At 35.4% G+C, this 20467-nt stretch overlaps 2 protein-coding genes across 5 annotated transcripts; both read left to right on the top strand.

Moving 5' to 3' along the window:
* Window positions 1-118: 118 nt before the first annotated feature.
* On the top strand, window positions 119-7240 carry zmat1 (zinc finger matrin-type 1). The gene is made up of 7 exons (XM_077193907.1): window positions 119-363; window positions 1841-1947; window positions 2032-2118; window positions 2214-2346; window positions 2442-2702; window positions 3957-4047; window positions 4648-7240. The coding sequence occupies exons 1-7, from the start codon at window positions 234-236 to the stop codon at window positions 5630-5632; spliced, it is 1794 nt and encodes a 597-aa protein (XP_077050022.1). The 5' UTR covers window positions 119-233; the 3' UTR covers window positions 5633-7240.
* cd8b (cd8 beta) lies at window positions 6561-15568 on the top strand. Of its 4 annotated transcripts, none has more exons than XM_077193971.1 (7): window positions 6561-6688; window positions 10724-10889; window positions 12813-12994; window positions 13612-13704; window positions 13794-13880; window positions 14171-14204; window positions 14555-14627. In XM_077193971.1, the coding sequence occupies exons 2-7, from the start codon at window positions 10783-10785 to the stop codon at window positions 14571-14573; spliced, it is 522 nt and encodes a 173-aa protein (XP_077050086.1). In that variant the 5' UTR covers window positions 6561-6688; window positions 10724-10782; the 3' UTR covers window positions 14574-14627. The 4 variants fall into 4 exon arrangements, with proteins under 4 accessions (XP_077050086.1, XP_077050076.1, XP_077050068.1 ...); XM_077193961.1 differs by lacking the exon at window positions 6561-6688 and adding an exon at window positions 15303-15568 and having other exon boundaries at window positions 10728-10889; window positions 12647-12994; window positions 14555-14607; XM_077193953.1 differs by lacking the exon at window positions 6561-6688 and adding an exon at window positions 15285-15568 and having other exon boundaries at window positions 10728-10889; window positions 12647-12994; window positions 14555-14607.
* Window positions 15569-20467: the final 4899 nt, after the last annotated feature.

Here is a 20467-nt window from a genome sequence, read left to right as displayed (position 1 = left end):
TTTTATGATAGATTGGCTACATAATCGCGAATAACAAAAAAACACCAGATGATGGCAGTAAACATCTGCTCAATTCAATGGCTGGCACGTAAAGAAACGCGATCATGATCATCATACTGCGCATGCGCATTGCGCACATCACCTCCCTTCATAGCCTAGCCATTGCCATGTAGAGCACTCTGGTGTTTTAGTTAAATCTGCTTCAGTTTTGATTTATTTCTAGCTTTAAAGAAATGTCCGAGCATGAAGCTAGTGTATCGTGTTCTCCGCAGTGTGCGGAAACAGACAATATCAAAAATACAGACGATATCAATCCAGAAACAGTACAAAACACTAACACCAATATTTCTCAGGTTGAAGAAGGTGAGTCTATCAGTTGAAACCCTTCAAAAACTTCACAAATGCAGTCATATGGAGTTTATTTGCATCGAATGTTTGTGTTTGAGTTGTTTGAGATGGATTCATGGGTGGTAATAAAGCTTAGCGAGCCAACAAGCTAGGCTAGGCTAAATATTAATACCCATTAGTTATTCACCTTAAACAACCACCACAAAAATCCCTTTTTTAACAACAATCTGTGTTTAAGTAGTGCATCGGCTGAAAATACACGATAAGACACAAAACGTGGGTTTAATGAAACAAAACATCGTGTAGCTCGGTTTATTCGACGATTAAACCACATTCTAGCCAGATAGCTAATGTATTTTTAGCCTAAATGAATCCTTATTCTTCATTCATTTAAAACGTTTTAGTGCGTTTTCCGTTTTTAAAAAACTAATTTGTCATTTTATTTAAATTAAAAAATGGTATTTGTCAAAAATGCGTATTTTCTATGAGACAGCAATACAAATAAATACACATTAATAAATCCAAATTTAGTTTTTTTTAATGCAACTTTAGTATCCACGAATTGTTAAATTTTTTTGACTAAATAGTTTGAACGAGTTCAACGACACATTCAGTGAACAAACTGCCCTGTCGAGTGAATTGAAATCACCATTTTATGCAAATAATGGACGTAGAATTCATGTAAGTTTGACATGAACATCACTCTTTCATTTAGAGGTACATTGCAGCAGTGCATTCATTAAAATATTGACAAAAGAAACCACAGCATGCACTAATTGTCTATTTAGTGATGCAAAATATAATTTATTATAATTTTTTTAATCAGTTTTAATAGTTTCGTTTTTACAGTATAATGTGATGCCTAGATTCAGTTTTAAAACTATTGGCCTTTAACTGTGTTTGTGTGTTTTTAATGTACATGGGTGCATCCTTCATTCTGTTATTTATTTATTTTTTAACATTTTGACTAGTTCCACTAGTTTTGCACCACACGAACCTTATATACTATTACTAGTATGTTTTGCTTGCACACATTGGGCCTCATTCATGAAATATGAGCAGAACGAATTCCTCTGTAAATCGTCCGTAATACCATTCTTGTGTGAATTGTCACATTTAGATCAGTTCAACAGTTTATGTGAGCAATAATTCATGAACAGAATTCATTCTGCTCATGCTCGTCATTTGTTAAATCAATTTTGATATACACTGATAACCATATGTAATTATATTTCTAAGAGATACATTACAGTATTCTTCATTTCTTGTTGACTAGTATTACTGAATGCCTCACTTTGTATCTAAAATCTATTTCTAATCATAAATGTCATATGCCCCAGGAAAATCTGATTTGTAAGAATGTACTAATGTAAGATCCTGTCTACACAAACCACATCACTCATGCTAACTTGCACAAAAATATGTTCAAGTTATTTCAAACCTTAAAGCACATCTGTTTAAATGTGTATATTATTGTCTGATTTTCCTGCAGGGTCTCAGAGTGACAGTGATCTTCTCAAAGGCCTGTTGACGGATGACTTCTGTCATGTGTGTGAAGCAACCCTGATTCACGAGTCCCAGAGAGTTTCTCATTATGAGGTTTTTGAAATCAAGTTTTTCTGTTTCAAGTTTATCTCAAAAGGGCTGCAGTCATATTTCTAACATTGCTTTCTATGCTACCAGGGCAAAAAGCATGCACAAAGAGTCAGGATGTACCTGAACAACAAAGCTAAAATGAACAAGACGAGCCAAGACTGTGGAGGCCTATTGGTATTGTAACAGATATTACCGAATATGCATGTATTGCTTTTAAGTGTGTGTTAGCATGCTTTAATTCTTCATATTTTTTTTATTTTTTGTTACAGAGAGGTCTGTCTGCTGAGAAGTTTTGCGAGCTGTGCAGCATGGTGTTCAGCTCCCCCACTGTGGCCAAGTCGCATTATGAGGGCAAAGTTCATGCCAAGAACATGAGAAAAACCAATCCTCCACCTCCTGGAGGTGAGACAAATTCAGACTGGGATTTGTTGAGTTTGGCTCTTCACCATTGTGGGCAAAACCTCTCATAAACGCCTTTCAAATCATTCTACTTTCAGTGCCCATCCTAGAACCCACATCTCCAGTTGCCCTCCCATCAGTGAATGCTGTACAAAACCCGATCAGTCAGGAGCAGAGCGATACTTCTGGTTCGGCCGATCAGGAGGTTGACCTCGATGACCCCAACAAGTACTGTACGCTGTGCAGCGCTTCCTTCAACAACCCTCTGGTTGCTCAGCAGCACTACAGCGGCCGGAAGCATCAGCGGAACCAGGCCCGAATTGAGATGCTGGACCAGATGGGGGAACAGTCAGAACATGGTATACGTTAATATACATCTACAGCTACCACATTAGTTTATTTATATTAAAATGAATTAATTTTTTGATTTAATAATATTTATAATAATGTTTTTTAATTATTTAATTTTGAATAAACTTATTTAAATTAATACATTTGAATTGATTAAAATTATTTCACGAGTTCACACTTACATACAATTAGAGGGAGTAAGTTTAATGCATATTTGGCGTGCTGTCCGGAGGGAGGGCTCCGAGCGCGGAGTTCGGCCCGAACCCAAAGTACACCCCCCCCCCCCCCACCCCCCCCATATGTAAATGGTTAGGACTAGAAGTATGGAGAAAGGGTGGTGGACGGATGCGTATACCATTGACTACATATATATAGTTTACTTCATATACGATATAGGGCATCATGATATATTTGGTTTATTTAATAATACAAAGGTTATATTTGATGATAGATTGGCTATTTAATCGCCAATAACAAAAAAACACCAGATGGTGGCAGTAAACATCTGCTCAATTCAATTCGAAAACGTGCTCCACCCGAACTTTGTTAATAAAACATCATTTCAATTAAATGAATTTTTAATCCGTCTCTTTTGTCCACTTTCGACCAATTCTGTCCTGATTTCTTCAAAGGGAAGGGTCAATGGGAGGGTAAATTTATGTTGTTTTTTTCATATATTTCGATGTAATGGACAAAATAAGCTCACAAAATTTACATATGAACATGCAGAAAGACGATGCAAAAACATACAGAGAGAAGCAGCTTTCGTTTCGAATGCATGTTAGAAATCAGGAATGGTGAGAATACATTGTGCTTGGTACGTTTTTCGTCTTCATGCCAAACTTAGGTCTCAAGCAGACAAAGTTTAAATCCCCTCTGGCTAGCATGCTTCCCATAATGTTTACTCATAAGTCAGTAGGTGGAGAGAAGCCAGTCTTTTGTGTCTGTTCGAATGCGTTTTCAACTACCTCTGGAAGTGGTCGAAAGTGGACAAGCTCAAAACGTTTTATACCCCTTTTACACCTGTATTTAGAGTCGTCCACTTGTGATCCGATCGACCAAAACGGATCTTAATTCCAGGTGTAAACAGGGCCTAAGAGGTCATAATGTATGTAATCCATTGATGTAAACAGAAATGTTGTAGTCAGTTCACTTATTTTTGAAGATTCATGTTTTGAGGATTTACATTTGATATTTGCTTTATTTCCTTGTTATTAAACCCTCTTTCTCATACCATTTTGTTTTCCTCTCACACACTACAGTGAGCTCCCTGACTTGCCCGATTTGCTGTCTGGTGCTCAGCTCAATAGAGATGTACCAGGCACACATGCAGGGAAACAAACACTTCACCAAGTGAGTGACGTCACTTTCATTAGTTATTTCATTTGATGCCATATTTTCTTTGTTGTAGCCACTAGGGTTTGTATCTTGGTTTAGAAGACTGAACTTTAGCTTTCATTTGCGAAAGGTCGATATATCGGCTAGGCCAATTAGCCAATATTTGACATTTTTACATTATCGACGATATAACCATGGATTCTTCATGAATGAACTTCCAAGTGAACATTGTCTGCTTTCAAATAATTTAAATTAAAAATGAAATCAGAATGAATCTTATTTACTTTCTAAATATGCCTTCATCGATAAAATGCTGCCATAGATTTTTTTCTGTTTGAATGTTCTATATAAATATGTAGCATTAGTGAAATAAAATGTGTTGCAAATGAACAAATTTCCTGTTGACTTAAAAAAAAAAGCAGTTACCGTTTCTTTTTTTTTTTAATAATCATATACATATTGCTATTGCTTCTGCATTTTACTTATTTGCGTACGCTATTGGAAACCCCATATTGGTTGATTAATAGTTTACATGCAACTATTTTAATCCTAATCTGCTTGTTATCAGCCATCTGAATCAGTGAAGTTGACTTTGTATTTCATCTTGGTCCTTAGAGAGAAGAAAGTTATGGATCTATGCAAATCTCAGAAGAAAGTGTATGACTCCTTCCAGGATGAGCTGGCTGACTACATCCAGGTGCAGAAGGCCCGGGGACTGGAGCCCAAGGCAGGGCCCGGCACTTTGGGAAAAGCAAGCAATGTTCTGGATGAGAGTACAACAGAAGGTCCACTAAAAGGAGAAGAAATGCCTCCTGGCCAGTTGATGCCATGTTTTCCGCCTCCTGGTTTCCCTCGACCTCACTGGCCCCCACAATTCCAGTCTCAGGTCCAGCAGTTTGGCTTTGGGGTGAGAGGCCCTGTCCCACACTATCGGCCTGGATATATGCCACAATCCCGTCCTCCTTTCATACCCGGTCATCTATATAAAAAAGGGAGGAGCCCTGAGTCATTTAGCTCCTCCTCTTTCTCAGGTTCCTGCTCCTATAATAGCAGCAGTAGTGACAGCAGCAGCAGTTACGACAGCAGAGAGAGGAGGAGACGGAAGAGGAAGATGAGAAAGCGAGGGAAGAGCAGAAGAGATCAGGAGGATGGGTCTGATACGGAAAAGAGAGGGAGAGAAGGAGAACCGGAACGGGCTGAAAGGAAAAAGAGACTGAAGGAAGACAGGAGAGGAAGTGTAGAAGGAGATGAGGATAGAAATAAGAAATGGAAGGAGAGAAGAAAAAGAGACAGAAGCTCTAGCGAAGACGAGGAAAGCAGAAGTAAAAGAAGAACAAGCAAGAAAAGTAGGAGGCATGGGGATGGACTGCATGCAAAGAGACAAAAAGAAGAGGAACTCTTGGAGAAACAAGAGGTTGTGGTGCAAAATAAGGAAGCACAGGGAAGGATGGAGGAACATGTGGAGGAAAGGACAGAAACAAAAGATGGCAAACAAAAACACAAAAAGGAGAAGAAAAAAGGAAAAGAGAAGATGAATCAAGAAGACAACAGGACAGAAGAGGAAAGGCTCTGGGATGAAACTATTCTTGGTGTTTTTTAAAGACTGTTCGATGGTGGTTTGACAGTATTGTTGTAATAAAACTGCACGGGACCTCAGAAGAGCACTAAAATCTACTGGACCCATCTCACAATTTATGCTCTCCATTGAACTCTTAAGGCCTTTCTTTCATACTGTAAATCAACTGCTCTCAATTCCTTTTTAAGGAATCAAAAATGATATTTTGTCATCATTTACTCACCCTCATTTCATTTCAAAGCTTGAAAAACTTTTTGTTTTTCTATGGAACACAAAAGTAGATGTTTTGAAGAATGTTCATGCTGTATTGTCCAATGCAATGAATGTGAATGGAAGCTGTCAATCTCTAAAAATATGTAGTCGATACAACTTAATGCACTATATGTTTGTGATGTATAGATCAAAATGTATGTTGATGTTCACTGAAAATTTTGCCATCTCCAATATACTCAAACTGCTATTTATCTTTCTACAAAGTTTGTCAAATGCAAAGCTATCACATGACACCAAAAGACCAAGTTGTCAAGTTGTTTGTTTAAAGAGGTGCTTTTTTTGTCATTTGTAGAGCTCGACAGCATCCATCCACTTTCACAGCATGGAAAAAAGCAGTGTAAACATTATCCTCAACCTCTCCTTTTGTGTTTCACAGAATAAAGGAAGTCATACAAGTTTGGAATGACATCAGGGTAAGAAAATGCTTGAAATGCTCAGGACTACAGACTATATAGGATGTCTCTAGAGCTGCACTCTTCTATTGGAGAAATCGGTAGAAATGTTATACTTTGTGCTGTGATGCAAAAACACACTACATGAGCCATCCTTGCTTCATGCTTTGATCAAATAAACCCCTCCCGCTGTCTATGGCAGCATAGATTTAGTATTTATTGTTTTTCTAAAGATCTCATTAATGAATCGTTCCTAATTGAAGCATTTCCACTTTTAGCCTCAAGGGGGTGCTGATTGCCAGCATGTACACTGGATCTGGAACTGCTAGAAACGCCTTTCAAACCCTGACTCTGTTTTCAAGAAAGACAACAATAATGAGCGGCGAGAATTATATGAAGAGTTGTCTGAATAGAGGTCAGATTTGCACATCTTAAACATTTCCCTGTATCAGAAGAGCTCAAACTGCAATCCTTTGTTTTGTTTTATTTGTGTTTGTGTGAAACAGTAAGGTAACATCAGCCTGGTTTGATGCAGGAGCATACAGGAATATTTTTGTTTGCAGGTCTAACAGGTGCAGGAGTTGAATGAGGACACGACTGCTACTCTGTTGACCTCTTTCTAGTATAGAGCTGCATTTCCCTTTTTGAGAGTTCAAAACTATTATCACAATCAAGAAATCGTGCGTATCTGATTTCCAATGGCTTCATTAAACAATTCTCAACTCAATTCTTGGTTTTAGAGAACTTTCTGACATCTCATAGAACATATTTATTGTGGGTAAAACGATTGTAAATGAGTTTCAAATGAGTTCTTCATCACACTTGCATGTGAAATGGGATGATTCAGTCAAAAATGACAATTATGTAATTTACTAACCCTCATGTCGTTCCAAACTCGTATGTGAATTGGGAGATGGGCTGGTAAGCCCAAAATTACAATAAAATGCATCATGAAATTATCATAAAAGACTTGTGCAGTATATTCCATGTCTTTTGAAACTATATGAATTTTGTTTGTTTTTTTGAGTCATGAACAGACCAAAATTCATTATTCAGGGAAAATGCCTTCTGTCTGCACCTATTCAAAGATTCAACGTGAGATTTGACATCAATGAAAGTAACCAATCATCAATGATGATTGCATGATATTTTCTGTTTCCCAATTTTGATAGAGTTTGAATATGCATAAGCACAAATGAGATCATAAGTGATATTAAATATAATTAGATTGGTTTCTGAAGGATCGTGTGACATTGAAGACTGGAGTAATGATACTGAAAATTCAGCAGGAATAAATTACACGTTAAAACAGTTTCGTGAAATTGCAAATATGTTTCACAGCATTACTGTTTTTACTGTATTTTTTAATCAAATAAATGCAGCCTTGGTGAGCAGAAGAGACTTCTTTCAAAAACATAAAAAGAATCTTAATTATTCCAAACTTTTTAATGGTACTGTATACGTGGAACGACATGATTGTGAGTAAATGATGACAGAATTTTCATTTTTGTGTGAACTATCACTTGAATTTGCATCTAGGATGAATTCTAATGTTAGAAATTCTAGTGATCATGTTTTGATCTTCAAATGCATTTTAATGCATATTAAATTGTGGATCTAACACCTGTTCCTTCTCACGCAGTTTTTGTACTTCAGAACTATATGAACTTCTTTCCTAAGCCTTTGTTACCACAGAGTTGAAAGCCCTCCGTCAACAGTCGCACTGAAGCATTCTCTCGAGCCCCCTGAGATCTCCTGTTTTCAAAGAATCGTGCGGTTCGACTCCCTGTGTCTTTATCGTAGCCTCGACCTCTGAGGCATGTGCGTCTCCCACATCCTCCCCTCTTCACGACCCCTCCACGGGCCCGTGAGCCCCTTCAGCCAGATCTCAAAACTCCCACACAAGCCCCCCTGAGCTTCAGGCTCCAGAGTCCCACACACTCAAAAACTTCATCAGTGCAATTTTATCTAGAACGCAGAGTGGAAAACCAGCATGTTGGTTTGTTCAATGAATTGATCAATTTTGTGCTTCTGAACAAAACCAACTGTTTTACTTTGTGGCGCAAAAGTGTAACAAGTGAGCTCGGCCTGCAGTTTTGTTCTTTAGGTTTTTTAGTGTTACTGACGTGAGTGTAAATTTGGTGTGAAAATTTTTATTTATGAAGTATTATGAACTAAATGTGTATGTCCAACCTAGAGGCCTTGGAATAAACTGATCTGCTCTATTGATATGTGATTCCAGTGTAAGAGAGTTTTACACTGTGTGAAAAAAAAGATGCGTTCCGGCATGCATATTTAATCTGAGCAAGTTTATCAGGGTCTATTTGTTTTGTTAGTTTGACCTAAATATTAATTCAGCCAATACGACTTGAGATTGAGTACATATGCAATTCATCATTCAATATTATATTTTAATTACTATACCAGTATTAAAAAATGTATCAATTTAACTCATAAAAGTATTCATAAAATAATTTATTTCATCAATACCTTTATGCATTTTCTTGTTTTTTTCTTCAGTAAGTAAATTTGTTAAAAAAGTGTTGGTTATATATGAATATATGTCCAAGCCATAACATGATTAACAAAAGTTTCTCATAAACAGTTTCGCATGAAGCTATGCAAAAAAAAATTTTTTTTTAATTATTTTCTGAAAATGTATATGTACTCAAGCTGTGATTTGTTAAAATCCAGAGGGGGAGATATTTTAGATTTTTTTAATATTATTTAATTATTTATATATATATATATATATATATATATATATATATATAGGTCCCACTTTATATTAAGTGGCGTTAAGTACTTACATCGAAAAATAAGTACAATGTACTTATTGTGTTCATGTTGTATTGTAAAACTGTTTTGCCGCTATTGAGATGTGATACTGGTAAGGTTAGGGGCAGGTGTGTGTGGTATGGGTCGGTTTAAGGGTATGTTAAAGTGTAAGGGAAGGGTCAACCATGTAATTACAAATGTAATTGCATACATTGATTACAGCTGTACTTACATGCAGGTATTTTAAAAATACAAGTATACAATGTAAAAACATGTATGTACACAATAAGTATATTGTATCAAATTATTAATTTTAATATAAGTACATAGTACTGAAAGCCACTTAATATAAAGTGGGACCATAATTTAATATAAAAATATTCAGAAAGTGTAGAAATTCAGTGTAATTCCTATAACATGATTGTTAAAATATGGAAAATAATTGTTTATACAATTAATTAAATGACATTTTTAACAATTAACTTGACTATACATCTATAGTTTTATGTTTACAGGCATGTAAGGAATAAAGATATGTCATTTTGGACACATTTCAGTCACCTTTCCCAACAAATTTGTTTCCTTATTTCATCTTAGTCCAGGATATATCATAGTGTCGCACACTTTAGGCTGCTTACGAAGCTCAAAATCTATCACCACACTTTCAGAAATGTAAAGCCTATACTCTACCAACACTTTGAGGTAAAACTGCCATGCTGCAATATTGTTGGTCACATGCTTCCATCTGTACTTTTTCATTTTTATTGCATTAAATCAATGTGAGCATTGATTAATTCATTACGAGGTTTTATATGTTGTTTGTCCATTAATCCAGCATTAGTAGAATGTTGAGTGGGATCTTTGTTTAATTTCAGGTATGTCTGATATTCATCACAAGTGTTTTTTTGTTTTTTTTTATATAATGTGTTTGTGTTGATTTGATGCGGTTCCAGCTGTGGTGCTCTGCGGACAGATCCAGGTGTTTCTCGGGTCACACACCTGCGTTTGGGTAAAAGATCATTTAAGGGAAGGTATTTAGGGTTCAGCAAGCTTGCGCATTCGGTTTCATAGAAGAGAAGAACAAATTATTTTATACTCACTGGAACTATTTAAATAAAAGAATGACCTGTGGGTTTTATCACATTTTTGTAAATATGTGAGTTTGGAGAAGTTGGAGATCATTTCAATTATGAGTACATGTATACTCTTGAATGTTGTTTAGATTTTTAACGCGTCATTTGAAATCCTCGAACTTCTCTAACAACGTGTCTGTAAAAAGTGACTTGATGCAGACGATCTAACTTCTGAAATCATCTATTTTTTGTCAGGATGCAGTCAAAATAGATTATGTCTTCAAAATGTGTTGAAATTACATACTTTCACATCATTATTAAACTTCACTATATCATATCATAATTGTCTCATCATTTAGTTTTTTGCAACAGTGCATTAGCAAAATCAATCTAAGCGTTGGCACGTTGCACGCTGAAAGATAATTGTGTACTTTAGAGGTTTTTAGTATAAAACGTTTGATGCTTTTGTATGTACAACAGTCAATAGCTGCTATTTACTTGTTAACGAAACTTGAAATAAGTGTTTTTCTGAAAAGTCTCCTGATTTTTCCTTGATGTTTTATGTGTATGTGTGTTTCCTCTGACTCATTCTCTGATAGGCTTTCAGTAATTGGTTCATTGGCCCCACACACTGCAGGCCCTCCTTTCAGTGTGACACATGAAGAACAGAAAGGAAAACACAGACACACAGTTGACAGCTCACACACAAACGCCCAAGGATGACCCTCTCTTGCATGTGCTGTTATGTGTTCGTGTGGATGGCAGGTAAGAACTTTTCTTTGCATTATATTTAAGAGCCATCAAATTCTATAATGGGACCAGACCTAAAACTTACGTGCTACAGTAATGTGAGCTTAGCGTAAAGAAGTATGTACAAGTTGAAGATGTTTTATTTGAATACTGATTTTGAATTTTTGAGACATTCTGCTAAAGATGGTATTCTTAAAGAATATTTGATAATATCTTTGTGATGACCTCAGTGGTTCGCTTTAGGCCGAAAGGTGTTTTGCATCCTACGGCAATTTACAAATTTCTTGCGTTTGAAAATATTTGGATCTGATACAAATGTTTGTATGTTTAACTCTTTATTTTGGTGTTCCACTTTAGACTTTCATTCTATTAAATATAAGTAACTTTGCAACTTCATGTCAACTAACCTTCATTAGAGTATAAGTAGACTGTTAGGTTAGGGTTTCTAGAATAAGTTGACATGCAGTTGCATGTAGTAAAATGTCTGTTGGAGGAGCATCAAAATAAAGTGTTAGCAGATATTAAGCAGACAATCGTGACGTAAAAAACTAATAGTGACATAGTTGCAAAGTTAATTATAGTTAGTAGAATGTCTCAAGTGGACTATCGAAAAAAGTGTTATCAAGCCAGATAATCCACTGTAACTGAGTCTCACACACTTATGTAGAACAGATTGTTCATTTGCATCTAGTATATGTTTAATTGAAAAAAATAAATAAAAAATAAAGTCAGTGTTAACCAATAATTTGAAATCCGATTCACTAAAGACTCAATTTCATTCTTTCACACTCTCAACCTATTTTGCTTTTTGTACTAAACTGAATATTGTAAAATGCGTGAATGGATTTTTGTTCCATTCTCTGACATAAATTATTATGTTTTTTTCTGCTCATACTGTATGAATCTATGCCCACATATGTGCCATTTTCCCTCAGGCACTGATAAGAGAGGAAACTTTTTTGCAAGAGAATATAGACAACATAAATCGCCTATATACCCAAGAGTTCTGTTTATTCAGGTTTACATTCTTACATAACAAGAATGGAAATTGACTAATGTGTTTCTAGTTCTCCATCTATCGTAAAAATGTCTTTTCAGCCTTTTATTTTGTTTCAGTTTTGAATTCTACATTTAACCTTTGTGGTCTTTTACTGTTATACTTTCGACACAAAAAAGTGTTACATTAAAATATCTGACTTTACACTATCATTGACTATCATTGTCCTTAACGAACAAACCAGGACTTAAGAGCTACAGTAATACGAGCTTAGCATAAGGAAGTCTGCAGAATTATTATGTATTCTCTGTATTCTCATATATTTATATTTTTATTTTTTATTCTTATAATTTGTAGTATTATGTTTCATGTTGTATTTGTATATGTCCACTGGAAGCCTCAGTATCAAAACAAATTCCTTGTGTGTGCAAGCACACTTGGCAATAAAGCTCTTTCTGATTCTGATTCTGAGAAGTCGAGGAAAATTAATAACTGCCGTTATATACTTTACTAAATTTGAATTTTTGTAATGTTCTGTAAAAATGGTATTCCCACACACACACACACACACACACACACACACACACACACACACACACACACACACACACACACACACACACACACACACATATATATATACATGTCCTTTGAATAGGTACAAATCCAAACACTTAAAACTGAATGTGGCTAAACTACGTAGTTAAACCTTAAATTCAAAATGTGCAACACGGACAAAGCCGGACTCATGATTTCTCCTTTGTTTCTCCTTAAGCGGTCGTTCTGCCCTCCTTCCAAGCTACTTCGAATGTTTTCTACTCCAAAATCAATGGCACGCAAATTCTGAACTGTGAATGTCCAGATCATACCTGCCAGGAGGTGTTTTGGTACCGGTACCTTGAGAGTAGGAAGACTCTTCAGTTTCTGATGTATTTCAACAGCGCCAGCAGCGAGAAATATGGAGAGAACATCCCATCCTCTAAGTTTAAGTGTAGCACGTCCACCGGACAGAAGGTGGTCTACACCCTGCGCATCATGGAGATACAAGAAGACGACGCCGGCTTCTATTCCTGCCTTTTTAAAACTAAGAAGGTTTCTGCTGGATATTACATTTTGCCTGGAGGTATGGGCAGTGCTCTGCTCCTCTGTTTTGCCCCACTACCCTGTTTTTTTCTTGTCAAAACTTGAGTTTCCCTCTTTAATGGTGTTGTCGATAGTTCCAGAATGATAATTTTAGGCTGAAGAAAGTCAAGAAGACCAAAGCAATGAAACTGAGATACTACATGTTGGTTTACAGAGACATCTTATCAAAATCAGACCCGCATTGAGGTTTCCATCCCTGAAGTGAGGACATCTTCACCTGGCATGAAGGTGGAGATGTCTCCAAATCTTCAGTCTTTATCCTCTTTTTCTTGGTGCTCTAAGAACATCAAAAGATCATCAAGCTTAAAATAAATGGCTGATGTGATGTATGACGTGGAGAGATATTCATACAGCGAGATATTTGGCCTGAGAATCCCAGAGTTCTGTTCAAGCAGTCTTGACTTGTCTGGGATCTGCTGGTCTGGAAAGTTCATGACCTGACATGTTGACTTAGTTGTCTCTTCATATTCAGAATTATAACACTCACCCATTTCATTTGGCATTAAAAGGTCCGAATTTTTTCTTTTGAATCAGTGTCCACAATGGATGCAAAAACTGTTTGTTATGTCTTGATATTATTTTTTCTTTGTTCTCCAGTGAATCCTCCAACAGTTCAGCCGCCAACAGTCAAGACAGACCAGAAACCCGTAAAGCCCTGTTTTTGCAAACCCAACCGCCACTCACCTAAAGGTGCGGACAAAGGCATGCTGTTAGATGCTGATGATTTCTTGCTGTTTTATTCTGTTTAGTTTGATTGGTTTCTTTGTATTGTGTTGCAGGCTGTGAACATTCGGTGCTGTGGCCAGGAATTGGTGCACTTTTGCTTTTGGCCATTACACTTGCAGGCACTCTTTACTACTTCAGTCGTAAGTACACACGCACACACACATAGAAATCGCATATGTCTTTGTAACAGACTGGTACAACACAGTGTTCAAAGAAAGAGCTTCACAACTTTTTCCATTTGACAAATGCTCAGATGCCCCATTTAGATGTCCATTGTGAAAGTTTCTGAAGTACTTCACAGTGCTTATAGTTCAGTAACAGTTTAAACAGTTATTGTATAAAAATGTGTAAAGAATTTAATTCAGATTTGGATTTTATATAACATTTGTGTGAATGTCTCTTTCTTTCTTTTTTTACAATGAGACAACAGGTCTTCCTAAGAAATGCAGACATCGATTCACCAAGTAAGTTGAGGAGAGATTTCAGTTGTTTTTTTGTTTTTTGTTTTTAAATCAAACCATTTATTTAATGAATGTTATTTCTAGGATTAAAACATCCCTTAAATTATCTTTTTGTCTTTCAAGCATGAAAATACACAAGTAAACAGGAATTTTATAGTTGTGGGTTAATGTTGATTTGCAACACTCGTGCCTCGTCCTTACATGTGTGTTTGCATTGCCTGTGTCTTGACAGCCTTATTAGGCTCATTGAAATTTTGATAAACACTTAAATCATTTGTTTAACTATATCTGCCAATATCATGAGCTTTTTAAGCTTTTTTAAAAGAACGTTTATTATGCTATTTTCTCCATAGGACAAATCCGTTGCGATGAGGTGGAGAACAGACTCCTTATCTCCAAACAAAAAGTATCTACAATTTGATAAAATGTGTGTGTGTGTGTGTGTTTGTGTGTGTGTGTGTGTGTGTGTGTGTGTGTGTGTGTGTGTGTGTGTGTGTGTGTGTGTGTGTGTGTGTGTGTGTCTGTGTGTGTGTGTGTGTGTGTGTGTGGGTGTGTGTCTGTGTGTGTGTGTCTCTGTGTGTGTGTCTCTGTGTGTGTGTGTGTGTGTGTGTGTGTGTCTGTCTGTGTGTGTGTGTGTGTGTGTGTGTGTGTGCGTGCGTGCGTGCGTGCGTGCGTGCGTGCGTGCGTGCGTGTGTGCGTGTGTGCGTGTGTGTGTGTGTGTGTGTGTGTGTGTGTGTGTGTGTGTGTGTGTGTGTGTGAGAGAGAGAGAGAATAAAAATAATTGTTTAAAGGGATAGTTCACCCATGAAATGAAAATTCTGTCATCATTTACTCACCCTCAAGTTGTTCCAAACCTGTATAAATGTGTTTGTTCTGATGAACAAAAATTATATTTTGAAACAGTTGAAGGGCCCATCAACTGTTTGGTTACAAACATTCTTCAAAATATCTTCATTTTTGTTCAGAAGAACAAACACATTTATACAGGTTTGGAACGACTTGAGGGTGAGTAAATGATGGCAGAATTTTCTTTTTAGGGTGAACTATCCCTTTAAATTTACTCACAGTTCTGTGTCTCATTAGACATTATTCAACCAACAGTCCACTCCATGAATTACTCCATTGTCTGGCTTGACTGAATTAAACCAGAGCTGAGCGTACCACCAGGATTACCACAAAACTGAACTCCCCCTAAACCTGGACTAAACCCATGTTTTTATCAAGCTTTGAGTTTTGTTCTCGACAACAGAGCATGTTTAATTTGCGATTGAATGTACAGTTTTCTGATTTCTTTATGCTTTAAATGTTATGCTCATTAAATAGTTTGTATTAATCATTGTTAAATTAAACTTATGTTTTCTTTCAAATGAGTGTATTATTAAGTGTTTCTGTGAGTTATTTGTCTGTGATGACACTTGTTTGTATGGTGTCCCCCTGTCTTACATATCTGAGGGAGTGTTGGTTTATGTGTTTGGGTGTTATCAAGTTTCCCTCTGAGGGTGTGTGCTCCCTTTATGAAACTATACCAAATGATATTGCCTGGTATCTGATCGCAGCAAGGATTAGTTCTAAATATTTGTTATGTATCAACTAGACTACCTAAGACTAAATGCACATGTTGATAGTTAATGTGATGAACTACACTACACCTGTGGTTACTCTACTACTGTATAGGCCACCGGTGTGAATTTGAGTACTGACTTTATTTGTCCACTAAAACTCACAAAAACACCAGTAAAAAGCTGGTAAATGACTATAACAACAACTAAAATACAATGCAAATTTGGACAAATAACATTTCAAATCAAAAGGACTATTTAAAGGGAAAACTAATACAATCAAAAAATAAATAAAAGGTCTGTGTCAAATAAACAAAATGTAGGTATGAGAGAAGCTGTGCTGTCATTCAATTTGAAAATGCAGCTGTTCTTCCTTTTGAGGCAAATGAACAAACCCCTTCCTGTGCAAAAAGACAGAACATTATCTCTGTCGCATCGCTCGTTCAGCTTTGAGCTCCTCAGCACTACACTGAAGCAAAACCACCACAGAGAGACCACAGACCTTGCCACATGGAGAGCGTCACAGACTCTCAACACAAGACCTCCATTACACTGTTTAGCTCTACAGTCTCTGAACTGTAAAAGCAATTCATTTTGTTGGGCTTAATAATTTAGATGTGCAAAAATAGAAAAACATGATTTTTTTGTTGTGGGGAAAGCCCTGTTCCTTTCATTTCTTTATTGATTGTAGAAAAAACATGTTAAACCATGTTACATTAAAAATGTTAAAACAGAACACATTAAATTTATATAGCTACATCTAGCGTTATTTATTTCAATACAAAAAAGGGCACAAAACTGCATTTGCAAAATGATTTATAAGAGTAAGGTCATCTTAAGTGTACAATTCTTTAAAGTAAAAAAGAAGAAAAGCTCATTACTCACAGAAAATATCAGGTATAAGCTGTAAAAATACATTTAATATCAATAAAGTGGGTATTTGTAAATAAATTACATGTCATACTTGAGGGTTAACTTTCCTTAAACTTATAATGTTCAGGAAAAAGAACTGAAGTTCTTATCCTTTGTTGCGCCTTGATAACTTTCTCTGTGATCGTTGTCTTTAACGATGAGCATCTGCACACAAGAACATGAAATAAAACCATTTGTATTTAAAGCCTTTTGAAAAATTACCCAATTACCCATAGGTATTTATGTTACACTGTGTGCAATATCTACCATTTTTAATTACCATGTGCGTTCATCTTTGTTCTGTGTCTCAAGGCGAAATCCATTAAAAGGGACACAAGATTCATTTGAAGGGTTGAAAATAACAGCATATAAATGATATTTATGAATTACATACATAGAATATCACATTCTTAACCCTCAATGACAACAGGGAATACTTAATTTACAAATATTATATCTAAACACAATAGATTCATTAACATCTAAAATATATTCTATCACTTTGTATTTGAGATTTCATTGCATTCATTTCAATTGCATATACTATAAATATAATACTTTTATAAATTGAATTATATATTTTAATATATGTATGTGTCAATGTCACTTTATTTATAAAGCACTATTTAAAACAACTGTTTACCAATGTGCTGTACATAGCATCGACATAAACACAATAAAAACAAATAGCAGACAATAAAACAGATAGCATGACACTGTATCATTGATTAAAAGCTATTTCAAACAAATAAGCCTTCAGTTTAAAATTTCCTACAGTGTGTACACACACATATAATATATATATATATATATATATATATATATATATATATATCATATACTGTATAGCTAAAACAGAACAGATGCATGTTTACAAGCTATAGTAAAATACAGTCACACAACAAAATGTAGCCTATAGCAATGTCACTTTATGAATGTTAAGAGAAAAAAGATAATAATGGACATTGAAAAATCCTGCCATGAATGCAATTGCGAATGTGTGTAGATTCATTAAAAATATAGTCTAAAAAACAATTACATGTATTTGAAATTTCATTTCATTCATTTCAATGGTAATACTGAATATACTATAAATATACTTTCACAAATTGTATATATATATAATTTATGACAGTATTATATATATATATATATATATATATATATATATATATATATATATATGCTAAAACAGCTTGTTTTATTTGATCAGCATGTGCAATAAGTAAAATACAATCACACAACTATATGTAGCCTGCAGCAACCCATGTCACTTTACAAATGTTTAGAGAAAGAAGAGGTAATAATGGAGGGAATTAAAAAAATCCTGTCATGTATAGATTTGTGAATGTGTATCCAGTTCAGCTGGCGTTCAGAAACTATTAGTTACTAATAAATATACTAAATCACCCCATAAAAAGCAACATATAACATTTCTGAAAAAATGCACTTGTACTTTGATTCGCTGTATAGGCTCTACAGCTTCGATAATATCTAACTGGGTTTTGATTAGATGAGAGGAACATTAAATATAATAATTTTAAGGAAAAAAAGAAGTTAATTTAGAAATGACTATTATTTAAGTACATTCAGGATTTCTGAGACCCCAGGAAAGTCTCAACATGAAGGTATAAAACTATCACCAAGAAAGCAGAAGTATACTTACACCAGGTTGTGATCTGTAACTGATCCCTCCCACTGAGCTTCAGATGAGAGCATAGAGTTTGAATGAAGAGAATCCTAACGCTGTTATCACTGCAGTGACTGAAAGTCTGTTTTTACTGATCACTCTCTGAGGTGGGCTGCTGTCTTACTGCATGTAATAATTTTCTGTTGTGGTGTGTGTGAGGATGAGTTGGCCCTCTTCTTCGAAGGAATCCCCAGGTAAGCCCCATCCCCCTCATCCCACCACGGTCTCTGAGCTATGTTTTGGGTCTGAGACCCACGTCTCTGAGATCAGGTTCGTTTGGTGAGTCAGACAGGGATGCCCAGGTAAGAAATCAGTGGATGATGAGAAATTACCCAGACTGAGAAAGTGACTCAAACCTACATGGGGGGCCATGGAAACTGAGGGTGGACCGCCTGTTATAAACTGTCTCTCTGTTTGACTGGAGGTCTTCCTGAACACCCACCGGCAAGATATGAAAAACAGATCTCCCCTTTATGAAGGATCAACGCTGTATGTGAGATTTACTGTACAGTCATATGGTCCCTGCCTTTGTTTTCGATTAGAGAAGTGTTCAAATGTGTTTTTCTTCATTTTTAATGTGTTTAATGTGTTTTCTATAATCTAGTTCATCTTTAGCTGAGCTGTTCACATTCAAACCTTTTTTATGAATGTACAAAATATTAGTAAATTTTATATGGTAAAACATATTAAAGCACCTTCCCAGGCGATTTCACGGTAAAGGTGAGAGGTAGAAAAGTGGAGATAACAAACTCAAAAGAGATACATATAGGGGAGAGCGGGGCAAAACCTAACGCGGGGCTAGTTGTAACAGTAACCCCCTTGTTTTCAATACTTCCACACATGCTAGCATGACGAAACTTAAGAGTATTTACTAGTTGCCATATCAACATACAGGAAAAATTGCGCCAAAATTCAGAAATCTTTGGAAGATATCACAAAACATTTATTTAATTTTAACATTTTAATTATTTAACACTTATGTTAATTTTTCATCTCTGTTTTTTGGTGTTTATTTTAAATTAGACAAATCTGATATTATTTTAATCTCCAATATGTTATTTAACAGAACTATGGTTCTTTAATGCTTCGCTAAGTAGCAGAAGTCACTAGCAGGGTTTAAATCAGTTGTGCAGGTGGAGCATGTTGTAACACTGCATTACAATGTGCCCCTATTAGAACTATGCTATTCTATACTTTTATGAATTTTACAGAGAAAACATGAGAAAAAGGGGAATAAAGACAGAGTCAATGTTTTAGAAATGAAAAACTTTAATTATTAAAAAATGGCATTATTTTTTATGAAAAAGTTAATAATTGCATTTTATTGAGAAAATATTTTAGTTTGTCTTGTATGTTTTTTTATTAGATCAGATTTTTTTGATTTTTTATTAAGCTGTCATATGGTCATGTTACAACCTATGGGACATGTTACCGCCTATGGGGCATGTTGTCACATTTCACTTCCATTCTTTCGGGGTATATCAAGAAAAAAGTATACACTGTATTAATAAAACAAAACCACATAATTGTATTAGACGTGTGAAAATAATGTGGGACAAAAAAAAGACCCCTAAGTAGATTTACACAAACTGAGAAAGTCAAAAAGCGTTAGGTTGTGCCCCGCTCTCCCCTATATATGATGTAAAATATAATATAGCCTAAATATAAAAATAATTACATAAATATTATAAATATATGTATGTATATAATGTTTATGTGATTATTTTATTATTATTTTATTTAAATTATTATTTTTGCAATTGTTTATATAGGCTATAGGTGACTTTCTAATGCTTCAAACTCACTAGACAATGTTAACAACAACAACAATAATAATAACAATAATAATTCTTATTATGTACAGTATAGAATACTTATATAACACTTTTTTTGATAAACATAGCACTACTACACTTGATAAAATAACAATAATTTTGCAATTTTTTAATAAGATGTGTACACCTGACTGGGTCATCAACAGATTTGTTTTTGTTGATAATGTCGTAAAGTCATATTTCCACTATCCAACTACATGATGTAAATGTTACGTTAATTTCCAGGAGACGTAGGCCTAAATGTACATTACGTCAGACCGTGTTGCGACA

This window comes from Siphateles boraxobius, unplaced genomic scaffold (assembly GCF_051911475.1).
Source record: "Siphateles boraxobius isolate OS27281-9 unplaced genomic scaffold, OSU_SipBor_1 11, whole genome shotgun sequence".
Taxonomy (NCBI): domain Eukaryota; kingdom Metazoa; phylum Chordata; class Actinopteri; order Cypriniformes; family Leuciscidae; genus Siphateles; species Siphateles boraxobius.
The sequence above is the reverse complement of the archived record's forward strand: the minus strand, read 5'-3'. Positions and strand labels throughout refer to the sequence as shown.

Bases quoted from the DNA above. Each gene is read 5' to 3' on its own strand.
- zmat1 (XM_077193907.1), top strand. From the start codon at position 234: ATGTCCGAGCATGAAGCTAGTGTATCGTGTTCTCCGCAGTGTGCGGAA. The intron at 1,948-2,031 runs GTTTTTGAAATC...CTATGCTACCAG, and splicing joins AGAGAGTTTCTCATTATGAG to GGCAAAAAGCATGCACAAAG. The intron at 2,119-2,213 runs GTATTGTAACAG...TTTTTGTTACAG, and splicing joins AAGACTGTGGAGGCCTATTG to AGAGGTCTGTCTGCTGAGAA.
- cd8b (XM_077193961.1), top strand. From the start codon at position 10,844: ATGACCCTCTCTTGCATGTGCTGTTATGTGTTCGTGTGGATGGCAG. The intron at 10,890-12,646 runs GTAAGAACTTTT...TTTCTCCTTAAG, and splicing joins TGTGTTCGTGTGGATGGCAG to CGGTCGTTCTGCCCTCCTTC. The intron at 12,995-13,611 runs GTATGGGCAGTG...TTTGTTCTCCAG, and splicing joins ATATTACATTTTGCCTGGAG to TGAATCCTCCAACAGTTCAG.